The sequence below is a fragment of the Hemiscyllium ocellatum genome, chromosome 10 (assembly GCF_020745735.1).
Source record: "Hemiscyllium ocellatum isolate sHemOce1 chromosome 10, sHemOce1.pat.X.cur, whole genome shotgun sequence".
NCBI classification, from domain to species: Eukaryota; Metazoa; Chordata; class Chondrichthyes; order Orectolobiformes; family Hemiscylliidae; genus Hemiscyllium; species Hemiscyllium ocellatum.
In genome coordinates, this window is record NC_083410.1 from 22,056,863 (window position 1) to 22,073,123 (window position 16,261).

Sequence of the window (16,261 nt, forward strand, 5' to 3'; positions counted from 1 at the left end):
ACTACCCCAATCAGGGAACTCATGCTGTCTGAAGTTCACATGTCTGTCCTCATGACAATCACTACAGTCACCTATCAATCTTCTCTGTTCCAAGTAGAACGAGCCCAATTTCTCTTATCTTTCCTTATATCTAAAATCCCTCATTCCTGGTATCATTTGAGTAAATCTCTTTGCACTCTCTCCAAGGCTTTAATATCCTTGCTTAAGAACTGAACACAATACTCCAAATCTGGTCTGTTCAATGATTTGTAGAAGTATAGCATCACTTCCTTGCTTGTATACTATATGATTAGACTTACAGTGTGGAAACAGGCCCTTCGGCCCAACAAGTCCACACCAACCCGCCGAAGTGCAACCCACCCATACCCCTACATTTACCCCTTACCTAACACTACGGGCAATTTAGCTTGGCCAATTCACCTGACCCGCACATCTTTGTGACTGTGGGAGGAAACCGGAGCACCCGGAGGAAACCCACGCAGACACGGGGAGAACGTGCAAACTCCACACAGTCGCCTGAGTCGGGAATTGAACCCGGGTCTACAGGCGCTGTGAGGCAGCAGTGCTAACCACTGTGCCACCGTGCCGCCCTGCTTCTATCTAAAAACCCAAAGTTTTTTTAAAGTCTTCTTAACAATTGTTTCACTTTGCTTGGACATCTTCAAAGAATTATGAATTTGAACCCTGAGGTCCCTCTGCTCCTACACTCCCCTCAAAGTTATGCCATTGAGCCTGTATTGTCTCTCCAAGTTTCTTCTACCAAACTGCATTACCATACACTTCTCTGCATTGAAATTCATCTGCCAGGTCTCTGCCCATTTGGCCAACTTGTCAATGTCTCTCAGAAGTTGCTCAGCATCAACCTCAGCATCTACCTAGCTTAGTATCATCTGCAAATTTAGAGATTTTGTCCTCAATACCCATCTCTAAATCAGTTAGATAAACCAGAAAAAGCAATGGTCCTAACACCAACTTCAACTCACCTCCAGTCTAAGAAATACCATCTTTACTTACCCTCTTTTTCTATCTTTTAGCCAACTTCTAATCTATGCTGCCAAGGACTCACCAGTCACAAACATTTCGAATTTGCTAACCTACCTGCTATATGGCCCTGAATCAAATGCTTTCTGAAAGTCCCTGTCACTACCATCATCCACTACTTGTGTCACCTTATCAAAGAGCTCAATTAAATTTGACAGACATGACCTGCCCTTGACAAAGTCATGTTGACTGCCTAGTATTAACTTATTTTTGTCCAAGAGTATGTTTACCTCAACCTGTATATGGCCTCCATCATTTTTCCCACAATAGCTGACAGAGCTGTTGTTTCTTCTGTTACCCTATGCCACTTTCTTAAAAACGGTGTCATATTTTGCAATCCTCCAATCCCCAAACTATTTTTGTGTTGAGTGGCCTGGAAAATTTCTGTCAGTGGCTTTGCAATTTGCTCCTTTACCTGTCCCAACAATCTAGGATGCATCCCATCTGGACCTGGTGACTTCTCTACCTCGAATACTACTCGCCTTTTCAACAACTCTTCTTTATTTATCAGCACATTGTTCAGTTGTTCAACACACACATTTTTAAATGGGCTGTTGTCACCATTTTCAATTTACTCATTGTTAAATAAAACTTTTATTGAAAAATAAGCTAAAAATGAGCCAATGTGTTCCTCTAGAATCATTTGATTTTCCTCTTTAGGTTTCATCCCTTATCATGCATTTGTCTGGTATGTCCTAATTATCATGTTCAACTAATAGGTTGGGATAGTTGATCCGTAATGAGCTTCAAGAGAAATGTTTCCAAGGCAGGATGTTTTAGTGAGAGAGTTCTATGGAGTAGTACTGAAAAAATTGATGGCTTTGCTAGAGAGATATAAAGAATAGGAGGAGATCATTCATTCCCTCAAGCCTGCTCCGCCATTCAATAAGATCACGGCTGATTGGTTTGTGTTTCAAATTAATCATTTCCACCTACTCTGAACACTCTTTGATTCTCCTGCTGAACAAGAATCTATCCACCATTTTCAAACAGAGCCACCTAGGAAGCATCCTTTTCATATCCATCTTTTCAAGACTTTTCAGGGTCTTATATACTTCAATGAAGTCATAGAATCATAAAGTCTTTATGGTTTGGCCTGTTGAGTCCACACCGACCCTCCAAATAACATCCCACCCAGAACCACTCCCCCACCCTATACCCATAACCCTGATTTCCCATGGATAATCCACTTAGTCTGCACAATGGTCAATTTACCATTGCCAATCCATCCAACCTGCATATCTTTGAAGTTGCCTCTTAATCTTGTAAACGCCAACAAAAACTAGTCGAGGCTATCCAATCTATCATAAGACAACCCATTCATTCCAGCTATCCATCTAGTAGACTTTTTCTGAAGTGCCTCCAATGCATTTTCATCCTTCCTTAAATAAGGAGACCAAAATTGCACACAGTACTCAAGGTGTGATCTCATCAATACCCTGCATAAATGAAACATAACACCCTTAAATTATATTCAATTCTCCTTGAAATAAAAAAAAATTCTATTAACTTAGCATGTTACGTTTGCATTTTAACAATGACTTATGCACCAGAGCACCTAAATCCCTCTGTATCTCAGATTTCTGCAGTCAATCGGTTTTTAAGCAATACTCTGCTTTTTTTATTCTTCATGCCAAAGTAACAACTTCATAACTTGCCCCATTATACTCTATCTGCTAGATATTTGCCTAATCACTCAACTTAAACATATCATTATGTCTTCTCCTACCTTGACTTCAAGGTAGGAGAAGACATAATGATATGTTTAAGTTGAGTGATTAGGCAAATATCTATGAATATCCATGAATTTAGCTACCATGTCATCATTTCCCTTGTCTAAGTCATTGATGTGAATTGAAAATGTTATGCTCCAGCACAGATTCTGCAGGATTCCACTCATCATATCATGCCAATTAGGCAAAGACCTACTTATGTATATTCTACCTTTGGCCAAACAGCCAATCCTCTATCCATGTAAATACGTACTCCCATTCCTTGAGATTTTATTTTTCCGTCTTCCACTCCAACTTATTTTCCAGCCTTGACCAAATGTTCTGAATGGGTAGGCAACACATTCTTCTGGACTTTCCCTCCTTGCTGCAGATAACTGAATCTTTCTGCTTACTACTCTATTGTCTACTGCTACTACACTCCTTGTTGTTCCTCACACTTCAATGACTTCCTGAACTGCAGTCAGTTTGCACATCCATCCAAACAGGCTGAGAGAACCTCAAATTTATTGGAAATTGGAAAAGGCTCACACCCTTGCACTCTGTGTCTTCTTACTTGCCTCACTCACAGCCACACCTTCCCGTCCTTGACCACAGGCCAACTCAGAAAACCCTATCCTAAGTAGTATGTGACTGCTTACAGGTACAAAGAATCCAGATAGCTTAACACCATGTCTTTAGTTCTATCTCCCGCTCATAAATCCTAAGCTGAAGATGCTTGAACTTCAAACAGTTGGTGCACTCCAAAGCTGAGGCCAAGAAAGGGATAGAGACAGAGAAAGAGGAGAATGAGCAAGGGATTTAGGACAAAACAAGGGTGTTGAAATGGGGTGGGAGTGTGAGGAATATAATCGCATGGGACTTAATATTTTAGCAGTTTTCAACAAATCGGAGTTAAGGATTATTATAATACTTTAGTCTGGAGCCCATAAAGACATGCTATAGTAGTCGAACTAGTGGCCAATAATATGGATGTGGATGTAGTTTGGATAATGATTTGCCTCAGTTAGAACAATAGATCTCAAAGTGTGGTTTACAGACCACTCGTGGCCCATGAGAATCGACCAGGTGGTCCATAAACTGATTAAAGTAATGGTTGAGGTATCAGGTCGAAACCCTCATATCACAATGTGCAGACTATTTCACAACCAGACTGGGTCCTGTGTGTGTACATTGTTAGGCATCACAAGTGCCAGCATAGCTTTTGAAGCAAGATTACGTTACATGACGCGCACAACTGCGCGATTGGATTTCCAACATTTGTGGGCTGCAAACAAAGAACAACTGCCGGAATGTGGTATTAACATTTTTCTAGTTGAATTTTATCACAAGAGAAAAATGGGGTACAAGAGATAGGTGATCCCCAGATGAAAAGTTTGAAAACCACAGAGTAACAAAGTATGGTTAGTAAAGGGAAGTCTTCCAGAGGTTGTATTTTATCATATTTATGGAATACGTGGCACAAATGTCCCGGATACTGTCAGTCATTAGCCACACAGTTTGAAAAAGATCCATCTCCTAAATGTACTTATAATTTGAGGAGGGCAATTATACTCGGACAAGAACGCCCTTAACTCTATCTAATCCATTATTCCTATGAGCTTTTTAAGATAAAAACAAAATGATTCTCAAAAAAATACTTTGGCTCATTTTAAAATAATGCTAATATTTTATTGCAAATTTAAATATTACTTTTAAAAATCTCATTTTAATACAGCATGAATCATATCAACACAAAACTACTGCTGCTCATTACACAGCTTTTAGTTTGAGTTTTCACTTTACTGATCAATATAACAGTAACACATAACAAACATACAATCTTTACCATGCTTCAGTTATAACTGAATCAGCATTGTTTTTGAGAAATATCTGGCTTTGTACATTTTGGTGACAAATATACCACATATCTATATTAATAGTGAAAGCAACAGTATATATTTATAATAAGAGCTGTTATAGCAATAGTATTTAAATACAAAATATTTTCATGTATATTTCTCTAGAAAAGCCCTGAACAAAATGATCATCTATACAGTTTATACAGTTTATTTCTCATAACACAGGAATGCAGGTTTATCTAAGAGATATTTACAGTGACAGTCCCGTACTTATAATGAATATAACCAGACAGCAAAATCAAAACTGACTAATTATACTTGAATACCTGAAGGAACTTTTGCACATAATGCATGGATACCCTGGGTTCAGAAACAGAGCTACATAGACCAACCTTCCCTTAAAGCGAAGTCAATCTATTCACCCAAATGGATGGCTGGTTTGCCTCCAAAGCAAGTATATGTAACTTTAAACTTCATTAACACTGAAAGCAATAATCACGTCCTTTCTTGAGAACTAGATAAAGGCTGTAAGTGACAGACCAAAAATTGGTAATAAGATTGTTATTTTCCTGTGTGAATTAATATGTCATATTCATTTCTTCAAATGGGTTAAATTTCATTGGCACTGTAAATGTTAAAGCCTTGCAATGCTCATTACAGTACATATGAAATGGATCTGCAAACTTTGAAACAGGCATCACAAGCGGAGTCATTGATCGAGTTGCTGCAGTGCTTCAAAAAGGCATTTACATTACTCGATGAGGTCACCTGAACAATTAAAACGTCCCCCAGTGATATCGAGTCCACGATACTTGCTCATGGACCACAGTTCCTCAAATGTCAGAAATTTTATTTAATTAGAAGCATTAAATCAAGAGAAGAGGTCCATTAATTTGTCAGTAGGACACTATCTTTCATAGTCTGATGGTCAAATATATGGAGACGTACTTTAGGGAATCTCTAGACCATCCTTGGCAAAGTACTTTTTTTTTCTAAGCACTTTGAAAAGAATACATTAATATTTCAGAAAGCAAATAACCTTTTTTTAGTGTAACACATTCCACATATATTTGGAGTTTGTAAATGCACAATTTTAAGCAAAAATATTAAGAACATAAAATATGACAGAAATGATCTCACCTAATCTATGGAGGTAATAACACAAACCTATATGATCCCCAATGTAAAAAAAAAGAGTTCCTCACCTAAAAATTTTAATTTAAGAGGAACTAACTTGAAGCATACCTTTGCATCATGCACCACTGCAATGTACTTATGACCTGAACTGGTTAAGATGACCTTGAGTGCCTGTTCCATATCTATTCGGAATATTAAACAATCCAGTTCTGAATCCCTGAGTCATTCCTGTTGCAGGTCTCCCAATGCTATGGGGAGCACCTCCATATGAAACAATTCCATAATTGAGACCTAAGCCATAAGGTCTAGTTGGTGGGGCAGTTGGTAGGAGGACTGGGTTGATGTTCTTGCCTGGTGTGTTGAAGGAAAATTCAGGAGGAGGACTGGATGGTTTTGCTGGGGTAGAGGTGATTGGGTTCATATCATCCATAGGTTTGACAGCTGGAACTGGTGCAATATTGGCATGGTCCAAGGGATTCAGTATATTGCTTGGGACTGATCCTGTAACCAGTAACGGTCGAACCCAATCGTCCTTAAATATCTGAACAGTTAAAGTTTTAACAAGTGTGGATAGGCGGTTGGTCACATGGGCCAGCACCAACTGTTCATTTGCATCTCTCCTGATCCGGACGTGTACAGAGCCAGCCTAAAGAGGATAAAAGCAAAACCTTTTTAAAAGTATGTTCCAAATCTAATGAGAAAACTCAAATCTTTTAAAAGTTCAATCAGGATCTGAAGGAACGGAGATTTCTGGTAAAACCTTGCAATCAATTAATAAAAGTCCCATTCAATACATTAACCACCTTTACATCTTATAAGCCATTTCCAGCATTGCCTATTTTTGCTTAAATACGCAGAATTACTTCTTATGCAGTGCGTCTCATCTTTTCAAAACCCATTTAAAAGTTATGGAGGATAGACAACAAAATCAGCACACAGAAAACTGTGCCTCATTCCTGAGGAAACATCATTAGTCATTCAGATTGAATTAGCTTGGTAGAATAGCCTTGCTATTTTGTACACTGAATATCTTTAGCAGGTCCTTAATGTGTCAATTTTCTAAAGACGTCAGTTTGTGCCTGAATTTGAAAATAAGACACAGGTAGTGCTGCATATTTATTATTCCTCATTATTCCAATTTTAGGTTTAAAATGCTTCCCTTGGTTGGTTGTCATAAATATTAAAGGCAAAAAATTGAGGGACTTGTAACAGAAACCAATCAGTTACTGCCAATCAGATTTTGCTCAGCAGTTAGAGACCTTCTATTTTGTACTTGGATGTGAATTATTATACTGCAGTTTAGGGCTCAATCTTTCCTTATGTAAGATTGAATAATCAGGTCAGCTTAAAAAGATAGATTGGAAACAATACTCCTTTAAAAGTTGACCAGAGAAATCTATGAGAATCAAAGACCCGTGTCACCCATGTTCTGCCAGAGGTACTTGGAATTTTTAGCCACCCGAAGAAAGTGGACAGTTATGGGGCTGGGGCTGGGGCTGGAAGCAATGGGTAAAGGGGAAGAATTTAACGGTGAAAACCTGCATAACAAATTCTACAACTCAGACTTTTAACTGAATTGCTTTGGAAGTCACTTCAACAGATTTAAGCAAGGAGCTTCAGATTTAGATTTTTGTGGCAAAATGTGCACCTAACAAGTCATTTTTAAGTGATTGATTACTAAATCTACATAGAAATGTGACAGGTTGCTGTCATTGATCAGGCACAGCTTCAGCTTTGTGTAGTATAGTTCTAGTAAAAAATGAGGTCTGCAGATGCTAGAGATCACAGCTGAAAATGTGTTGCTGGTTAAAGCACAGCAGGTTAGGCAGCCTCAGGGGATCTCCCATCCACCGCCTCCAACCTCATAGTCCCACAACCCCGCACTGCCCGTTTCTACCTCCTGCCCAAAATCCGCAAACCTGCCTGCCCCGGCCGACCCATTGTCTCAGCCTGCTCCTGCCCCACCGAACTCATCTCCCAATACCTCGACACGGTCCTGTCCCCTTTAGTCCAAGAACTCCCCACCTACGTTCGGGACACCACCCACGCCCTCCACCTCCTCCAGGATTTTCGCTTCCCCGGTCCCCAACGCCTTATTTTCACTATGGACATCCAGTCCCTGTACACCTCCATCCCCCATCACGAAGGACTCAAAGCCCTCCGCTTCTTCCTTTCCCGCCGCACCAACCAGTACCCTTCCACTGACACCCTCCTTCGACTGACTGAACTGGTCCTCACCCTGAATAACTTCACTTTTCAATCCTCCCACTTCCTCCAAACTAAAGGAGTTGCCATGGGCACCCGCATGGGCCCCAGCTATGCCTGCCTCTTCGTAGGATATGTGGAACAGTCCATCTTCCGCAACTACACTGGCACCACCCCCCACCTTTTCCTCCTCGTGCTCCCACGAGGAGGTTGAACAGTTCATCAACTTTACTAACACCTTCCATCCCGACCTGAAATTCACCTGGACTGTCTCAGACTCCTCCCTCCCCTTCCTAGACCTTTCCATCTCTATCTCGGGCGACCGACTCAACACAGACATCTACTATAAACCGACTGACTCCCACAGCTACCTGGACTACACCTCCTCCCACCCTGCCCCCTGCAAAAACTCCATCCCATATTCCCAATTCCTTCGTCTCCGCCGCATCTGCTCCCAGGAGGACCAGTTCCAACACCGCACAGCCCAGATGGCCTCCTTCTTCAAGGACCGCAGATTCCCCCCAGACGTGATTGACGATGCCCTCCACCGCATCTCCTCCACTTCCCGCTCCTCCGCCCTTGAGCCCCGCTCCTCCAACCGCCACCAAGACAGAACCCCATTGGTTCTCACCTACCACCCCAGCAACCTCCGCATACAACGTATCATCCGCCGTCATTTCCGCCACCTCCAAACGGACTCCACCACCAAGGATGTATTTCCCTCCCCTCCCCATCAGCGTTCCGCAAGGACCACTCCCTTCGTGACTCCCTCGTCAGATCCACACCCCCCATCAACCCAACCTCCACCCCCGGCACCTTCCCCTGCAACCGCAGGAAATGTAAAACTTGCGCCCACACCTCCACACTCACTTCCCTCCAAGGCCCCAAGGGATCCTTCCATATCCGCCACAAGTTCACCTGTACCTCCACACACATCATCTATTGCATCCGCTGCACCCGATGTGGCCTCCTCTATATTGGGGAGACAGGCCGCTTACTTGCGGAACGCTTCAGAGAACACCTCTGGGCCGCCCGGACCAACCAACCCAACCACCCCGTGGTTCAACACTTTAACTCTCCCTCCCACTCCACCGAGGACATGCAGGTCCTTGGACTCCTCCACCGGCAGAACATAACAACACGATGGCTGGAGGAGGAGCGCCTCATCTTCCGCCTGGGAACCCTCCAACCACAAGGTATGAATTCAGATTTCTCCAGTTTCCTCATTTCCCCTCCCCCCACCTTGTCTCAGTCGGTTCCCTCAACTCAGCACCGCCCTCCTAACCTGCAATCTCCTTACTGACCTCTCCGCCCCCACCCCACTCCGGCCTATCACCCTCACCTTGACCTCCTTCCACCTATCCCACCTCCATCACCCCTCCCCCAAGTCCCTCCTCCCTACCTTTTATCTTAGCCTGCTTGGCTACTCTCATTCCTGATGAAGGGCTTATGCTCGAAACGTCGAATTCCCTATTCCTGAGATGCTGCCTAACCTGCTGTGCTTTAACCAGCAACACATTTTCAGTAGTATAGTTCTAAGCAACCCAATGGGCCTTTATTGAAGAATGCTTACTATCCAAACACTTGTTTTGTGAGCTAACAACATCATAAGCACAGTAGGAATCAGCAGACTTCAACAAAGTCTGAAGAGAGAGTAAAATAAATTTGATATCACAATAAGGTAATAGTGTAATAAAAGACAAACTCCTCCCTGTTGCCAACATTGTAGGACTGTGCACAACAATTTTGATTTCTTAGTACCACAAACAGAAATTGCTGGAAAAACAGTTGCTGAGTAGCACAGTGGCTCAGCGGTGAGCACTGCTGCCTCACAGCCAGAGACCAAGTTTGATTCCAAGCTCAGACGACTGTCTGCATTGAGCTGGCATGTTCTCCCTGGTTCTGCATGGATTTCCTCTAGGTGCACCGGTTTCCTCCCACAGGATAAAGACATGCAGGTTAGGTAGATTGGCCATGCCAAATTACCCCGGAATGTCCAGGGATGTGCAGGCTAGGTGGGTTGATCTTTGGAGGGGCAGTGTGGACTTGATTGGTCTAATGGCCTCTTTCCACACAACAGGGATTCTATGAATTCTAAGAACTCAGCAGGTCTGCAGCATCTGTAGAGAGAAAGCAGAGTTAATGCTTCAGTTCTAGTGACCTTTCTTCAGAACTGATTTCAGCTAGGAAAAGTTTGGTACATACGCTAAAGATGGTGTGGAGGGAGCAGGGAGGGGTAAATGATGGATGGCGATAGAGCCTAGAGAGAGAGAGAGAGAGAGAGAGATAAAAACAGTTGGGCAGATAAAGGAGTGGGTAAAGGTCAGCCTGGGAAATCAATAGCTGCAAATGGGCCAATTAGTGGCTACGAATGAGTTGTTTTTGGTGATACACAACTCTGGTGTGTGGGGGTTAGGTTAAGGGCATGAGAGAAGATGCTTAGGCCCTAAAATCTTGGAACTTGACACTGAGTTCTGAAGCATCCCCAGGCAGAAAATGTGCTTGCACTGACTTTGCTGGAGCACTGCAGCAAGCCTGAGACAAAGACAGTGGCCAGGGAATACAGTGGCATGTTGAAGTGGTAGGCAACAGGAAGTTCAGGGCCATTTATGCGGACAGAATGTAAAGCTGTTGCCCAGTCTGCATTTTCTCTCCCCAACGTAGAGCAGACAACATTGTGAGCAGCGAATACAGTTGCTAAATTGAGTATTGCAAGGTTCTACACAAAGCCATGATCTGACAAACACCTACATGATAATGAGTAGACAAGACAATTTTTAAAACAAACATACTTTGGCTTAGGTATAGACATTGATCAGGCCGAAAGACAGGCCATCCTTACTATTTAGTGAATTGTTCTGCAAAATCTTTTATGTCTACATAAGGAAGATGTGCTTTGGCATGAAATCCCACCTAAAGCACAGCATCTCTAATGGTGCAGCACTTCCTTAGCATAACAATGGAGAACTGTATCTATATTTCTATGCTCTATAGTGTGACTTCACTTTACAGCCTTCAGTAACCAGGGTAAGTGTGCTGCCGCTGACCAGAGTATAAAAGGTATTTACATAAATACAATCAATGAAAAAAATAAACAGACAGATATTAAACAAACCACCGAGCAGTAATGGATATTAAAATTATTTTCAGCATTTCTACCTGGCCAAATAGCTTTAAAACAACAGATACGTCCACAGCAGTGACATAAAGATGCCTTATTTGTATAACAAATTATATTTAGGTGTTAATGACAATCTTGGTCAGTGACCTGGATGTTAATTGAAGTTGCCAAAAGCCTTTTAATATTGGACTTGTTCCAAATTTTGTTCCACGGTTGATATCATCCTGTTCAACAATCCTGAACTATCCAGCTGATCCATGACTATCCTCAGAACAAGGCTCCAGCTGTTCAGTATAAGAGTCTTTAGCAATGACCGTTGTTTACACTATTGTAATCCTTAAATCCCGATCTTAGTGGGGCACATTAAATACAGTATATTAATGTGGAGCACTCAGATCATGTGATTAAATTAAAATCCAATGGAAACTTCAACTTCAATCTAGTTACTGTCTTCGTTACCATGATGACTCTCATCTGACATGGTCAAAGAGATTGCACAATCTTTTATGTACTTCTATTGGCCATTATTGGAATGAGCTTACGGTATTTCTGTCTGCCTTTATTTTAAATGCTGAATAGCCAGGAATAACAGCTTTGGATGTTACATTTTTGAACAATAAAAGACTAACTATATAAAAAAAAAGTAATGATTGGGTGACATTGCAGTGCATGCTGATTACAGGGAGGATTCACACTTATGGAAGGATGCATGAAATGACATATTTGAAGGCTCCAGAAACAAAGATGAAAGATGATTATCTGAAGTTCTTGAACACAGTGCTGAATTTCGGCAAGGAAAAAAATTAGAAATGCTAGAGGTAACTCTGCCACTTATTTATTGCAATCACAATCAGTCCAACTGAGATGGAATTGGCTGAGCCTACAAAACTGATCAGGCCAATTTAAATGCAAGTTAAGCCTCAAGCATGAGTTTCTGCAATTTTTTTTATAACTATGCTGCTTCAAGACCAGTTCAATCAAGTCAGGAATAAAAACAGAAAATATTAGAAACATACATCGGGTCTGGCAGCATCTGTGGAGAAATAAGCAGTTAACATTTTAGGTTGATGGCCATTTATCAGAACTATTTGGAATGTTAACTCAATTTCACTCTGCACATATGTTGTCAGAACTGAATATTTCTACCATTTTCTATTCTAAGATTTCTGGCAACAGTGACATTGTGCTTTTGAATCAGTTAATCAGGTCTTAACCACAGATTACCCATATACCCAGATGATCAAAACAGAGTGTCAACGTTGTCAACAATGCCCTCCAGCACATCTCCTCCACTTCCTGCACCTCTGCCCTTGAACCCCATCCCTCCAACCACAACAAGGGCAGAACCACCCGGTCCTCACCTTCCACCCCACAAACTGCAGATACAATGCATCATCCTCCACTATTTCCACTACCTACAAACAGACCCCATCACCAGAGATATATTTCCCTCCCCACCCCTATCAGCATTCTGCAGAGACCACTCCCTCTGTGACTCCCTTGTTAGGTTCACACCCCCCACCAATGCATCCTCCATTCCTGGCACCTTCCCTTGCCACCGCAAGAGGTATAAATCCTGCACCCCTCCCCACTCACCTCCATCCAAGGCCGCAAAGGGTCCTTCCACATCAGACAGAGATTTTCCTGCAACTCCAAGCACCTCAGCTCTGTGTCTGTTGCTCTCGATATGGTCTCCTCTACATTGGACAGGATGCCAACTTGCAGAATGGTTCAGAGGCCGTCTCAAGGACACATGCACCCAACAACCTCACTGCCCTGTGGCCAACCACTTCAACTCCCCTCCCCACTCCACCAAGGACATGCAAGCCTTGGGCCTCCTCCATAGCCAAACCCTAACCACTCGACGCCTGGAGGAAGAATGCCACATCTTCCACCTTGGGATCCTCCAAACACACAGCATCAATGCTGATTTCACCAGTTTCCTCATCTCCCCTACCCCCACTTTTTCACAGATCCAACCCTCCAACTCAGCACCGCCCTCGTGAACTATCCTACCTGCCCATCTTCCTTCTCACCTATCTGCTCCACCTTCCCCTCTGACCTATCATCACCACCCTACCTTCACATACCTATCGCCATGCATCTTCCTTCTCCCTAGCCCCAACCCTCTCCCATTTATCTCTCTGCAACCCCCATTCCTGATGGAGGGCTTATGCCCGAAACATCGACTTTCCTGTTCCTGCTGCTTGACCTGCTGTGCTTTTCCAGTGGCACACTTTTTGAAAATAGTGTGTCAGTTCACTTTTGGGTTCAGGAAAACTCTTCCACCTGTTATAAATTCCTTAGCTACACAGAAACTAGTTTACATGATTTTAATTGTTTTTATATCACAAACATTTAGTTCACTATTAAACTGACCAGAAGGCCAGTTGGTGAGTGTGCATGGTACCTGATCTTTGGGTAAATATCCTCCAAGGCAGCCTTTGAGATACACAAAAGCAGAATTGCCATACAGAAACTGATAGCCAAGTTCCGTACTCATGAAGACTGCCTCAGGTGTGATTTTGGGTTTACGTTGTGCCAAATTTAACTCCATCATAGTGTTCTATATTTGTAACACCTTCCTTACTGTCCTGTTTTGACACCATCACCTTGATAGCATGTTATGATCTCTTTACCCTAATTAGTTTGCACAGGGTTGGATTATATGGTTAGTCCTACTACATGCAACTCTTACACCTGTCATGTTATTCCAGCCATTTGGTTTGTCTCCAGCACAATCTTATTTTTATTTTTTTTTTGTAATTATCTCTCTGCTTCAATCAATCGGTTCATAGATCATCCCTTCACTTGCTTTTCAGCTGCTGACACTTTTGATCACCTGAAGAGACCTATTATTCAGCCTGTCGACACTCCACTCACACCAGTTGTACAAGCTTTTGATTTCTTTGCCTATCATTCTGTGCCTACATGCTTCCCTTCACTGTTCGTGATGAAGGAGCAGCACATCAAAAGCTCGTGATTTCAAATAAACCTGTTGGACTATAACCTGGTGTCGGGTGACTTCAGACCATTAAAACAGCAACAGAATGGGCTCGATCTTCACTGTAGCAGAGGTAGACTTGGAATCTACCCATTTGCCTTGTGCCTAAATAGAAGGAAATGGCAAACCACAACTAGCAAAAAGAAACTGCTAACAGCTCAGTATGAAGCATTAGCAGACACTGAGCTAAGCACCTGTCTTTGCACGGAGCAAAAAAATCTGAATAGTATACAATGAAAGTATTACATGTTTCAATGTATTTGACAGACTTTTTAAAATCACTCATTTTCAGTGATTTTAAGTCAGATTACCTATATAGAGGTCTATTAGGCATTCGTATTTTTTGTGATACATATATTTAGTTTTATTAACAAGAGGAAAGAACATGACTTAAATCTATCAATCATAGAATCAAAGTACTGAAGAGGCCCTTCATCCCATATCTGGACTGCCATAAATATATTACATATATTAATCCCACTTTCCTGCACTAGGCCCATAGCATTGAATGTCATGACACTTCAAGTGCTCGTCCAAGTACTTTTTAAAGGTTGTGAGGTTTGCTTCCTGAACTACCCTCCCAGACAGTGTATCCTGGTGCACTTTTTATTACATTACCAGAGTGGCTCATGATGGATTTTAGATATGCAATTATAGAAAATCTGAACTATAACCTAACCAGCACGATTTTATATTTTAGGAATGCAAATGACACGTTGTCAAAAATCCATAGTAATGGAAACGTGCAACTATTTTATCATGTTCCAGTTTCCAATGGTTTCCTCAGAGCTAAGGAATATTATAGGTAAGACAGATGAGTCAAGGTTGTAGACCAACAGGTGGAATTGAGCTGTTCCTGTCATCGCAGAGACTTGATTGAGGAAAGAGCAAGACTGGCAACTCAACATTCTGAGATACGGGACCTTCTGGCAGGACAGGAGAGGGTGTAAAAGAGGTGGTGGTGTCACATTATGAATTAAGGAGTGAGTTACTGCAGAAATGAGGGACAATATCTTGGAAGGGCCATCAAATTAGGCTTTTTAGGTTGAGCTTCGGAATAAAGAGGCCATTGCACCATAGGCCCACAAAGCCAATGAGGAATTAAGCAGCTATATAGACAATTTATTGTGGTGTGCAAAAATAAAATAAGGTAATTACATTAGGGATTTCAACTAGCCCATAATTAATTTGAATAATCGTAGTATAAAGGGTTGAGAGGGCGCAGATTTTGTGAAACACACTCAACAGAGCTTTTTAATGTCTGTAAGTAGAAGGGCTAACAAGGTCTGGTGTTGTGCTGGACCTAATTCTGCTTTTTAAGGGGGCAGTGGACAGTATTTTGTGATGAAGACTAGTTCACCATAAGATTTATGTTTGTAATGGAAAATTTAAAATATGGTCTGCAAAAAAAGTACAGCTCTGGATTGGGAGGGGGGGGGGGGGAAACAAGACGAAAGCAGAGCTTATTGAAATAAGGAAGGATCTGGCCAAAGACGACTTGGAATAGATACAGGCCCAAAAATGTTCCCTTTACAGCAAAATTAGGAGCAAAAGCAGAGAAAACCCTTGACGTTGAGAAGGATTGAGACCTGGCTTAAAAAAGGAAGAGAGAGACATATAAAAGCTAAAATGAGAACAAATCAACAGAAATCCTATTGTATTATAGAATACGTTGAGGAGAACTTAAGAAAGCAATTAGGTCGGCAACATGGGCAAAACTACTGGTGGGCAAGATTAGAGAGAATCCCAAAATATTATACAAATACATAAAGGGAAAGAGAATAACTAGGGAAAGAGTAGGGGGATACATGCGATTGGTGCCAGATGATATTGATAGTGTTAAATGAGTACCCAGACATTTGCCTTCACTTGGGAGGAGGAGAGAGGGACAGGAAAATGGACTCCGAGGTTCTTAAGAAGATTGTTAAAGCGAGTGAAGAGGCATTGGCGATTTGGCTGGTTTAAAAGTGGACCAATATCTAAGCCCTGTTGTGTTGTATCCCAGACTGTAGTGGGAGACAAATGCAGAAGTTATCAGGACCTTGATCTTGATTTTTAATTTTTCTCTGGCCGCAAGGTAGGTGCCAGAGGACTGGAGCAAATGTGGTTCCACTTTTCAAGAAGGGTAGTAGAGATAAACAATGGAATTACAGACCAGTGAGTCGCGCATCAGTAGTAGGGA

General features: G+C 42.0%; 1 protein-coding gene across 1 annotated transcript in view; it reads right to left on the minus strand.

Moving 5' to 3' along the window:
- Positions 1 to 1,548: 1,548 nt before the first annotated feature.
- slc30a6 (solute carrier family 30 member 6) overlaps positions 1,549 to 16,261 on the minus strand; it is a 151,721-nt gene continuing 137,008 nt past the window's right edge. Inside the window, exon 15 of the mRNA XM_060831338.1 lies at positions 1,549 to 6,395. Within this exon, the coding sequence (XP_060687321.1) occupies positions 5,886 to 6,395 (510 nt within the window). The 3' untranslated portion in view covers positions 1,549 to 5,885. The remainder of the gene's footprint in view (positions 6,396 to 16,261) is intronic.